Source organism: Aquarana catesbeiana, linkage group LG10, assembly GCF_042186555.1.
Source record: "Aquarana catesbeiana isolate 2022-GZ linkage group LG10, ASM4218655v1, whole genome shotgun sequence".
Classification (NCBI taxonomy): Eukaryota; Metazoa; Chordata; class Amphibia; order Anura; family Ranidae; genus Aquarana; species Aquarana catesbeiana.
This window is the reverse complement of record NC_133333.1, coordinates 115690683-115703498: the sequence shown is the minus strand read 5'-3', so window position 1 is coordinate 115703498 and position 12816 is coordinate 115690683. Positions and strand designations below refer to the sequence as shown.

Here is a 12816-nt window from a genome sequence, read left to right as displayed (position 1 = left end):
CACAGTGAATAAACCAAGCACTGTTTAACCCTTTGATCGCTTTGACCCTAGATGTTAACCCCTTTCCAGCCAGTGTCATTAGTACAGTGTCAGTGTATATTTTTAGCACTAATCACTGTATAATGCTGGGTACACACGAGCGGACTTTTCGACTGGACTGGTCCAATGGTCTATCCAACTGACTTTCGGCAGACTTCCGATGGACTTTCCGAACAAACGGACTTGCCTACACACGATGCCAAAGTCCGACGGATTCGTATGTGATGACGTACAACCGGACTAAAATAAGGAAGTTCATAGCCAGTAACCAATAGTTGCCCTAGCATCAGTTTTCATCCGTCGGACTAGCATACAGACGAGTGGACTTTTCAATAGGAACTGGGTCCGGCGGAGTTCCGACGTCAAGATTTGAAACATGTTCCAAATCTAAAGTCAGTCAGATTTTCGACCGAAAAAGTCCACTGCAGGTCCGATGAAGCCCACACACGGTTGGATTGTCGAAAAGTCCACTCGTGTGTATGCGGCATTAGAGTCACTGGTTCCCACAAAGTATCAGTTAGTGTCAGATTCTCCGCCAAACTATCACAGTCCTGCTATAAGTCGCTGATCACTGCCATTACTAGCAGTGGTGGCGCGTCTATTAGGGGCGCAGGGCGCCGCCCCCCCATCCATGCGTCTGGCCCCCTGATCTACATACAGAGTGCCGGACTATGGGGACATGACTGGCTGCCATAACCCCGATATCCTCTTCTTCAGCCAGCGGTCCGCTTTCAGATAAAAGTGGTCTCTGCGGCGGATTTGCTGCAAGATCACTGCTGCTCCTTCCTTGGTATGGAGACAAGTGGGTGAAGATGGCCCCCACCCGTCTCAATACCATTGCAGGGCGGAAGCAACGTCAAAATGTCATTTCCACCCATACCTCTTAAAAGGCCATTTAAAAAAAAAAAAAATTTAAATTACAAATGTATTTGTTTATTTTTTATTGCATTTTAGTGTAAATATGAGATCTGATGTCTTTTTGACCCCAGATCTCATATTTAAGAGGTCCTTTCATGCTTTTTTTTCTATTACAAGGGATGTTTACATTCCTTGTAATAGGAATAAAAGTGACAGAATTTTTTTTTTGTTTAAAAAAATTGCCACCCGCTCCCAAAAAAGAACACCAGCCGCCACTGGATATCTCCCAAATGGGACACAAAAAACTGACAGGGGTTACAACTCTCGCTTACTCTTTCCAAAATGAAAGAAAAACGTTTTGCCTGTAGTTCTACTTTAACAGTCAGTGAATTATTATTGGCTATCCAGGTCTTACTCCAGGTATATACTTATGGTTAGGAAGGGTGGTTTTCACTTTCCAAGCAAACTTCAGCACCAGTATTTGGATAGCTCATTAAAAAAAAAAAAAAAAAAATTAGAAACTCCCTATACATAGAAGACCACAAATCATTCACTCACCACTTTATTAGATACACCTTGCTAGTACTGGGTTAGACCCCCTTTCGCCTTCAGAACTGTCTTAATTTTTGGCATTCTGTGGCATAGAATCAACAAGGTGTTGGAGACATTCCTCTGAGATTTTGGTTCATATTTACATGATAGCATCACACAGTTGCTGCAGGTTTGTCGGCTGCACATCCATGATGCGAATCTCCCATTCCACCACATCCCAAAGGTGCTCTATTGGATTGAGATCTGGTGACTGTGGAGGCCATTGGAGTACAGTGAACTCATTGTCATGTTCAATGAACCAGTGGTGAGATGATTTGAGCTTTGTGACATGGTGCATTATCCTGCTGGAAGTAGCCATCAGAAGATGGGTACACTGTAGTCATAAAGGGATGGACACGGTCAGCAACAATACTCAGGTAGGTTGTGGCGTATAAACGATACTCAGTTGGTACTAAGGGGCCCAAAGTGTGACAAGAAAATATCCCCCACACCATTACACCACTCCCAGCCTAAACCATTGATACAAGGCAGGATGGATCCATGCTTTCATGTTGTTTACGCCACGTTCTGACCCTCCATCTGAATGTTGCAGCTGAAATCGAGACTCAGCAGACCAGGCAACGTTTTTTTTCCAATATTCTATTGTCCAATTTTGGTGAGCCCGTGTGAATTGTAGCCTCAGTTTCCTGTTCTTAGCTGACAGGAGTAGCACCCGGTGTGGTCTTCTACTGCTGTAGCCCATCTGCTAAAAGGTTTGATGTGTTGTGTGTTTAGAGATGGTATTCTGCATACCGTGGTTGTAACGCAGTTATTTCAGTTACTGTTGCCTTTCTATCATCTCAAACCATTCTGCCCATTCTCCTCTGACATCAACAAGGCATTTTTGTTCACACAACTGCCGCTAATGGATATTTTCTCTTTTTCGGACCATTCTCTGTAAACCCTAAAGATGGTTGTGTGTGAAAATCCCAGATCAGCAGTTTTTTACTCAGACCAGCCCGTCTGGTCCCAACAACCATGCTACGTTCAAAGTCACTTAAATCCTCTTTCTTCCCCATTCTAATGCTCAGCTTGAACTTCAGCAAGTCGTCTTCACTACGTCTAGATGCCTTTAATGCATTGAGTTGCTGCCATGTGATTGGCTGATCGTGCCCTTCAAAATCGCATGAAGCTTGTCACCCAAAAAGTATCAGGAGCTTCTTTTTCGGCAATAAACCTGCACAGGGCAACCCATTCAACTGAAGCAGCTGGCCCTATGCAACATGCAAAATCGCATGCAAACCGCTCAAAAAAACCTGAATGAGGCCTAAAGGGTAACTCCACCTTTCTGACATGCTTCATGTTACATTCATACAAAGGCTTCATTCACACAGGTGTACCTATCTGCATGCCCCTGCAAAGGGCTGTCTCTGCCTGCAGGAGTTCGGTGTATCCGTGTGCAGGCAGTCCCATTCATGTTTATTGGGATATAATAGTGCACACTGTCTGCATTCAGTGTCACACACCCGCATGGATGTCAAATTGGGGCCAGTGGCTGTGTCTGTGCAACTGCTGCATCCCAATAGGCATGAAAGTTCCTGTCTGCATGCGGCTGCACGGAATACCTGTGCATTCCAGACAGGCAAAGACAGCCCTTTGCAGGGTGTATAGATATGTACACCTTTGTGGACAAGGTCATAGGACGTAACATGGAACATGATGCCATTCAGCATCCCCTGTCCTCAAACTCCCCCTCCTATCTGAATCATGGGACCAGTGGTGGCTGGTGAAGTTTTAGGATGGGGGCGCCAGACACACCCCTCCTTTTTGACCCCTCCCACGTATAAGCCCCACCTCTTATAGAATCCACCCACTCCGCCGCCTGTATTCCACTTGCTTCCACCCAGGGTGTCAGGAGTATAAAGCCCCAGAATCACAGAACAGAGTATACAGCCCCAGAATCACAGGACAGGAGTATACAGCCCCAGAATCACAGGACAGGAGTATACAGCCCCAGAATCACAGAACAGAGTATACAGCCCCAGAATCACAGAACAGAGTATACAGCCCCAGAATCACAGGACAGGAGTATACAGCCCCAGAATCACAGAACAGAGTATACAGCCCCAGAATCACAGAACAGAGTATACAGCCCCAGAATCACAGGACAGGAGTATACAGCCCCAGAATCACAGAACAGAGTATACAGCCCCAGAATCAGAGGACAGGAGTATACATGCCCAGAATCACAGGACAGAGTATACAGTCCCAGAATCACAGGACAGAGTATACAGCCAGCACCCCCTGACTATACAGCCAGTACCACGGGACAGGAGTATACAGCCAGCACCACAGGACAGAGTATACAGCCAGCACCACAGAACAGTATACAGTCAGCACCACAGGACAGTATACAGCCAGCACCACAAGACAGGAGTATACAGCCAGCACCAAAGGACAGAGTATACAGCCGGCACCACAGGACAGGAGTATACAGCCAGCACCACAGGACAGGAGTATACAGCCAGCACCACAGGACAGAGTATACAGCCAGCACCACAGGACAGTATACAGCCAGCACCACAGGACTGAGTATACAGCCAGCACCACAGGACAGAGTATACAGCCAGCACCACAGGACTGAGTATACAGCCAGCACCACAGGACTGAGTATACAGCCAGCACCACAGGACTGAGTATACAGCCAGCACCACAGGACTGAGTATACAGCCAGCACCACAGGACAGAGTATACAGCCAGCACCACAGGACAGGAGTATACAGCCAGCACCACAGGACAGAGTATACAGCCAGCACCACAGGACAGTATACAGCCAGCACCACAGGACAGGAGTATACAGCCAGCACCACAGGACTGAGTATACAGCCAGCACCACAGGACTGAGTATACAGCCAGCACCACAGGACAGGAGTATACAGCCAGCACCACAGGACAGAGTATACAGCCAGCAGCACAGGACTGAGTATACAGCCAGCACCACAGGACAGAGTACACAGCCAGCACCACAGGACTGAGTATACAGCCAGCACCACAGGACAGAGTATACAGCCAGCACTACAGGACAGAGTATACAGCCAGCACCACAGGATAGAGTATACAGCCAGCACCACAGGACTGAGTATACAGCCAGCACCACAGGGCAGGAGTATACAGCCAGCACCACAGGGCAACTATTGCGGACTATTGCAACTTCCGTGATCTCAGGTCATAATGTAGCTGTCACCCAGGGTCAGATAACAGAGCAGACACTCAGTGCTGATGGCAGCTCACAGCTACTTCCACCAAGTGCACAGCTGACCCCCCAAAACTTGTCTGAGGGGGTCCCAGAAATAACTGTATGCTGATGAATAAGAGGACTCGCTCACCTCTGTTCTCCACCAGATCGCTGAACTCGCCACTTTCACTAATCTTTATCTGCTGGTCATCTGGATGGGGGTCTCATTTCTGAATAAACAAAAGCTCCACTCTGGCCATGCGTTCCACAGAGCTGCTGATGTCACTTCACTGGCACAGGGAAACCGGAAGTGACACCGCAACTCGGAGGGAAAGCACCATGTCCTAGGGCAGTGCCAATCAAAAACAAAGCACCCGTAGTAATATGGGGGAGGAAGTATTCTGGCGCAATGCATTGCGCCACAAGGCAGGTCAAAGCCCTGCAAATGAAGCGTCTCATCTGCAATCACATGACTGCATAGACGTCGCGCTTCCCATAGTGCACTGTGTCCGGCGCCCGAACACAGGGCATTTAAAGGACCTTTTTTATTTATATATTTTATTTTGAAGGGCCTTTTTTTGTGACTGCCTGGGGGGGGGACGTTGCCCGTGCGCCCCTTATGAAATGGCTGCCACTGCATGGAACGCTTCTCCCCGCAGGCCTCTGTTGAATCTCTAATTCAGCTTGGCTGTGTTTGGTTCTGCCCTCACCTCCGCACATCCATTCATAGATTTATTTCCACAGATCTGTGAATGGAAGACTTCAAGTCCCATCTGGCTTCAGAGCAATCAATGGAGCACAAGTGCCGTGATATCACCACATTCGTAGTCTAGTGTTTACTTCCTCCAGCCCCATAACCAAAGGTCCATACCTCTGTACAGACCTGGAGCTGGGGGAAGAGTCTGCAGGAGCCTGTGCATTGCAACCATGATTCACAGATTGTGATTAAAAATGCTTTACAGACTTAGATGCAAAAACATATTAAATGCACATTTTCTTTTCTTTTTGCAATATAGGTGCATTTAATTTTTGTTTTTTTCTTTTACCAAAATGTGGACTATGCCTTCAACATTGGCGCAAAGCTATGCCTCTATCTGCACCATAATTAAATGTTGGGGTCTTAGCACCAATTTACATGATGCCATTAGTCTGCTGCAGGCAGATATAAGCATTTGCCCAGTCTCCTTTCCCCCTCGGCAACACTGACATTTTGTAGCAATTCACTAGTAGGAGCCAACCTGTGTCAAACATTTGTCAACACAACCATGACCACATAGGCACCAGGAATTGTGCCATCTCTGAGCTGGCATCTTAGCCCAGGAAGCAAAAGCTGACCCTGAATGATGCATTTACAAAGATGGTGCTGTCCTTATGGAAATAAAAATATATAAAAGAATTGTGATTTCTGGGGAGGTGAAAACTACCTGCAAATGTTCCATATCTATAAGATACTTAGAGAGGGGCTCCAGTCGTTTTTTGTGCTTATTAAAGCGGCTCTTCAGTCATTTTTTCAACTTTCCATCTATTAAATCTTCTGCCCTTGTTGTTTTAACTTTGGATAGTAAAACATTTTTTTTTTCTGCCAGTAAATACCTTATACAGCCCACTTCCTGTTTCTTGTCTGCTAAAAAGCCTAGGCTTATGACATCATGCACAGCTCTCTCTTGTGAGAGCTTGCCAGGAAGGGAGGGGGTGAGTCATAAGAGGGCCAATGAGAGCTGCAGAGCTGGAGGTGTGCCTTGGTGTGTCTGTATAAATCCAGGAAGTGAACAGGCAGCAGCATCAGCTGCCCACAGTTACAATGGATGCAGCCGGACTCAGTGGAGGGAGATTTCTTCAGCATACTTGGCAAGTACAGAATCACAGTATATATAAAATAACATGTAAAGTGGTTGGAGGGAAGCTTCAGAATGGCAAAGATGTTTTTATTACAAATTATGTGAGCAGACTGCAGTTCCTCTTTAAAAGTCAGCAGCTACAAAAAGTGTATCTGCTGACTTTTAATAAACACTCACCTGTCCCACGATCCAGCAATGTGGCCTCCCGAACCCTCGATTCTCTCCCTCTCCTCTCCCTGGCATTACAACTGTGGGCACCCGGCTGTCACAGCATGCGGCTTCACGGCTGGGTATGCGCACTGCACATGTGGCAGTCGCGCCGCGCCTCCCAAATGGTCGGGCAATCTTCTGGGACCTGTGACGTGTCTCAGAAGATTGCAGGGAGGGAGGGGGAGAGGTGAACTTCCACTCGTTAACGTCTGCTGTCAAAATTAGGTAGCTGCTTCCCCCACCAAAAAAAAAATTATATGCCAAATGTGGCATGGGGGGGGGGGGGGTTTGGGGTGCTTAATGCGGAATTTCCCTATTTGGGTGGAGTTCCACTTTAACATGCATGCACTTGGTGTGATGCTTGCTCCACTTTATCCTAGGTTCACATTTGTGCGTTATGTGCATACGCATTTTGTGAGCGCATGTTGCGGGTGCAGCAGCCCATTAAATTAAATGAGCTGCGGTACCTGCGAGAAACGTGGGGAAAGAAGTTTCCGACCCTTTTTTAAAAATGTGTGTGGATCAATGTTGCCAATCGTCAGTATTTTTACCGGCAGCCTGTAAAAAATGGTCACTTTTCTCCTGCCAGTAAATGGCAGTGATAGGAAAAGGTTGCCAGTAAAAAGTATGGCTGTGATGCTTATGCGCAGTTTCGTTCCGGAGGCGGCCAAGACCATCCGATAGACTGCTACAGAGTGTTCTGACGGTGGAGGTAGGGTCTGGAGGGGGCGGTGCCTGAGCGTGTAGTGTGATGTCATGGTGCAAGGGAGCCGAGCGAAGCAGCCGGAGCCTCATGTGCGGGTCTGCGGCACAGGAACAAGGCAAGTCGGGAGCGGGACTGTCAGTGCTGTTTGGACTGAAGGGACCACCTGGCATGGAGAGAGACTGTCACTGTGACTCAGGAGGGGACGTGTTGTGTCGGTGAGGTGTCATCATCATCTGTGTTGCTGCACACTGCTGTCAATGTCACCGTGAGAGTCAATTTCATGTGTGTGTGCCACCCATTCTAATTCATTGCCCTCCTGAGTCCTGTTCCTGAGCTACTTACTATATCAAAAAAAAAAAATAAGAAATATGTTTTTTTTGCCTTAATATATATCTTAAATCACATTGATAATTTTATATTTGACTTGTTTGTAGCATAAATATTACAATGTGCATTTAAAACTGTAATTTTGTAACTTTTGGAAATGCCAGTAAAAACTTGGCTATGCCAGTAAATTTTGGGTGTCGTGCCAGTAAATTTCAATCTGGTAGGTTGACAACCCTGGTGCATATATGTTGGGGTGCCATTAAAGTGGAACTGAACAAACAGCAAGCAGGCAGGTTTTTTTTTTTTAACAGAAGGGACATGTAATAGAATGCACCTACCTGCCTTCTCTGGGGATGTAAACTAAGCTGTGCATGCGCAACTTACCTTACATCTCTGAGATAATCTTGCTGTGCTGGGATGATGGTCTTCTGCACATAAGCAGGAGTGACATCATCCCCTGCAGGCCAATAAAGACAGCCAAAGACTGGCACACAGGAGAAGATGTCGGCAATGGACAGGGCCACTGGAGGGTAGGTCCACCTGAAAAAGGTTAGTTTTTCAGGTGGATCTGATTGGACCCTCCAGTCTCTTCTATGGAGTGGCGGATGTCCGCTGACATCAATCTGATGCTGTCCGCCAAAAACAAATGGATGGGGGACCTATTCTCCATCCGTCTGGCGGATCAGATGGAAACGGACAGGCGGTCTGTTTCTATCCACTTGTCCCATAGGTGAAAGTGGGCTGTGTCCGTGTCCGCTCTGCATAATGGATCAGACACGGACCTGTCATCCCCCGCTGAGCAAGCGGATCTCGCTTCACGGAGGCCCCCATGTGAAGAGGGCCTTTATAGCATATCTGCTAAGGAGCAGCGCATTTCTTTGCAAGTCGGGAAAGTGTGTGATTATGCATGTGTTCCCGACCCCCACATTTGTGAGCCTAGCGATCTTCACATCTAGCAAATTTAAACATGCGTTTCTTCACTTTTTCTGTGCTTTTTTTCCCACGACTTGCATTGAAATCAATGGACGGCCCTACAAGTGACAAACTCGGTAAAGTAGCTCATCCAGCATTTGGACGCGTTTCAGTTTGTGCGATTTTCACCATGCATTTTGCTGCGATTGTCGTGCTTTTGTTTTCTTCCTGCGTTTGGGGTACCATTAACAATTAATGACACTGCGAGCACAAGGCGTGTTTTTCACAAGTTTGTGGAGCATGCAGATGTGAATGGAGCCTAAATATACAAGAATGAAGAGTTTAGAAGGTGTCCACCTACCGTCTGGGGGGGAGTGCCCACCCTCATCTCCACATAGTAGCCCTGGCCGGACTTTCCTCGCAGGTTGTCCTTCATGTCCATGAAGTTGGTCTCCTCCTCTGCTGAGCGCCGCTCTCTGCTCCCATGGACCTCTCCGGGCCCTGCAGGGACATTTCTCAGAGGCACTTTGATGGCCACCAGCCCAGACACCGGCATGAGGCTGGGGAGAAGCATCAGAAGGAGGCTACTATTCCTGGCCAACGCCAAAAGCTTCATCTTCTGAGCTGCCAGCGTCCTCCTTCTCTGATGACCGAGGCAGGCTCTCCTTTGTCAGAGCAACTTGAGGAGCTCCATGTCAGCAGCCATGGGGAGGATGGAGGATGGAGAATCTACAGGCCGGTGGTGGCGGGGAGGAGGAGGAGGATGACAGCTGTCATACAGGAGGTCGGAGGACTTCCTTCCGTCCCCCCTCTCTCACCATGGCACTGGGGTCCCCCTCCTCTCCGGGCTCAGGTGTCTCCCCGCCTTGGATGGATGCTGAGTTGCGGAGGATGAGAGAAGCTGAGATGCTCGGAGCAGAGGGAGGAGGAGGAGGAGGAGGAGGAGGGGGGATCCTGCTGCTCCATGGGAGATGTAGTTCCATCGGTGACCCCGGAGAGCCAATGCCACCCACCGATCCTACGATGTGACCACCCTCACTGGGAAAGTAATCACCCTATACATCTTCACTGGAAGAGATCACCCTATATCCTCAATGGGAGAGATAGATCACCTTATATATCCTCACTGGGAGAGTAATCACCCTATACATCTTCACTGGGAGAGATAGATCACCCTATATATCCTCACTGGGAGAGAGATCACCCTATACACCCTCACTGGGAGAGAGATCACCCTATACACCCTCACTGGGAGAGAGATCATCTTATATATCCTCACTGGGAGAGAGATCACCCTATACATCTTCACTGGGAGAGAGATCACCCTATATATCCTCACTGGGAGAGAGATCACCCTATACATCTTCACTGGGAGAAATCACCCTATACACCCTCACTGGGAGAGAGATCACCCTATACACCCTCACTGGGAGAGAGATCACCTTATATATCCTCACTGGGAGAGAGATCACCCTATACACCCACACTGGGAGAGAGATCACCCTATACACCCACACTGGGAGAGAGATCACCTTATATATCCTCACTGGGAGAGAGATCACCCTATACATCTTCACTGGGAGAGAGTTAACCCTATATATCCTCAATGGGAGAGAGATCACCCTATATATCCTCACTGGGAGAGAGATCACCCTATACACCCACACTGGGAGAGAGATCACCCTATACACCCACACTGGGAGAGAGATCACCTTATATATCCTCACTGGGAGAGAGATCACCCTATACACCCACACTGGGAGAGAGATCACCCTATACACCCACACTGGGAGAGAGATCACCTTATATATCCTCACTGGGAGAGAGATCACCCTATACATCTTCACTGGGAGAGAGTTAACCCTATATATCCTCAATGGGAGAGAGATCACCCTATATATCCTCACTGGGAGAGAGATCACCCTATACACCCACACTGGGAGAGAGAACATCCTATATATCCTCACTGGGAGAGAGATCACCCTATACATCTTTTCTCTGAGAGAGAGAGATCACCCTATACACCCTCACTGGTAGAGAGAGATCACCCTATATATCCTCACTGGGAGAGAGATCACCCTATACACCCTCACTGGGAGAGAGATCACCCTATATATCCTCAATGGGAGAGAGATCACCCTACATATCCTCAATGGGAGAGAGCTCATACCTATATATCCTCACTGGGAGATAGATCACCCTATACACCCTCACTGGTAGAGAGATCACCCTATACACCCTCACTGGGAGAGAGATCACCCTATATATCCTCACTGGGAGAGAGATCACCCTATACACCCTTACTGGGAGAGAGATCACCCTATACACCCTCACTGGGAGAGAGATCACCCTATACACCCTCACTGGGAGAGAGATCACCTTATATATCCTCACTGGGAGAGAGATCACCCTATACACCCACACTGGGAGAGAGATCACCTTATATATCCTCACTGGGAGAGAGATCACCCTATACACCCACACTGGGAGAGAGAACATCCTATATATCCTCACTGGGAGAGAGATCACCCTATATATCCTCACTGGTAGAGAGAGATCACCCTATATATCCTCACTGGGAGAGAGATCACCCTATACACCCTCACTGGGAGAGAGATCACCCTATATATCCTCAATGGGAGAGAGATCACCCTATATATCCTCAATGGGAGAGAGCTCATACCTATATATCCTCACTGGGAGAGAGATCACCCTATACACCCTCACTGGTAGAGAGATCACCCTATACACCCTCACTGGGAGAGAGATCACCCTATATATCCTCACTGGGAGAGAGATCACCCTATACACCCTTACTGGGAGAGAGATCACCCTATACACCCTCACTGGGAGAGAGATCACCCCATACATCCTCACTGGGAGAGAGATCACCCCATACATCCTCACTGGGAGAGAGATCACCCCATACATCCTCACTGGGAGAGAGATCACCCTATACACCCTTACTGGGAGAGAGATCACCCTATACACCCTCACTGGGAGAGAGATCACCCTATACATCCTCGCTGGGAGAGAGATCACCCTATATATCCTCACTGGGAGAGAGATCACCCTATATATCCTCACTGGGAGAGAGATCACCATATACACCCTCACTGGGAGAGAGATCACCCTATACACCCTCACTGGGAGAGAGATCACCTTATATATCCTCACTGGGAGAGAGATCACCCTATACACCCTTACTGGGAGAGAGATCACCCTATACACCCTCACTGGGAGAGAGATCACCTTATATATCCTCACTGGGAGAGAGATCACCCTATACACCCACACTGGGAGAGAGATCATCCTATATATCCTCACTGGGAGAGAGATCACCCTATACATCTTCACTGGGAGAGAGATAACCCTATATATCCTCAATGGGAGAGAGATCACCCTATATATCCTCACTGGGAGAGAGATCACCCTATACACCCACACTGGGAGAGAGAACATCCTATATATCCTCACTGGGAGAGAGATCACCCTATACATCTTTTCTCTGAGAGAGAGATCACCCTATACACCCTCACTGGTAGAGAGAGATCACCCTATATATCCTCACTGGGAGAGAGATCACTCTATACACCCTCACTGGGAGAGAGATCACCCTATATATCCTCAATGGGAGAGAGATCACCCTATATATCCTCAATGGGAGAGAGCTCATACCTATATATCCTCACTGGGAGAGACATCACCCTATACACCCTCACTGGTAGAGAGATCACCCTATACACCCTCACTGGGAGAGAGATCACCCTATATATCCTCACTGGGAGAGAGATCACCCTATACACCCTTACTGGGAGAGAGATCACCCTATACACCCTCACTGGGAGAGAGATCACCCCATATATCCTCACTGGGAGAGAGATCACCCCATACATCCTCACTGGGGGAGAGATCACCCTATACACCCTTACTGGGAGAGAGATCACCCTATACACCCTCACTGGGAGAGAGATCACCCTATACATCCTCGCTGGGAGAGAGATCACCCTATACATCCTCGCTGGGAGAGAGATCACCCTATATATCCTCACTGGGAGAGAGATCACCCTATATATCCTCACTGGGAGAGAGATCACCCTATATATCCTCACTGGGAGAGAGATCACCCCATACACCCTTACTGGGAGAGAGATCACCCT

The 12816-nt window shown here is 48.0% G+C and overlaps 1 protein-coding gene across 1 annotated transcript in view; it reads right to left on the bottom strand.

Annotated features, from left to right (window-relative positions):
* BACE1 (beta-secretase 1) overlaps positions 1–9625 on the bottom strand; it is a 68293-nt gene extending 58668 nt beyond the window's left edge. Inside the window, exon 1 of the mRNA XM_073602490.1 lies at positions 9018–9625. Coding sequence (XP_073458591.1) covers positions 9018–9272 — 255 coding nt within the window. The 5' untranslated portion in view covers positions 9273–9625. The remainder of the gene's footprint in view (positions 1–9017) is intronic.
* Positions 9626–12816: the final 3191 nt, after the last annotated feature.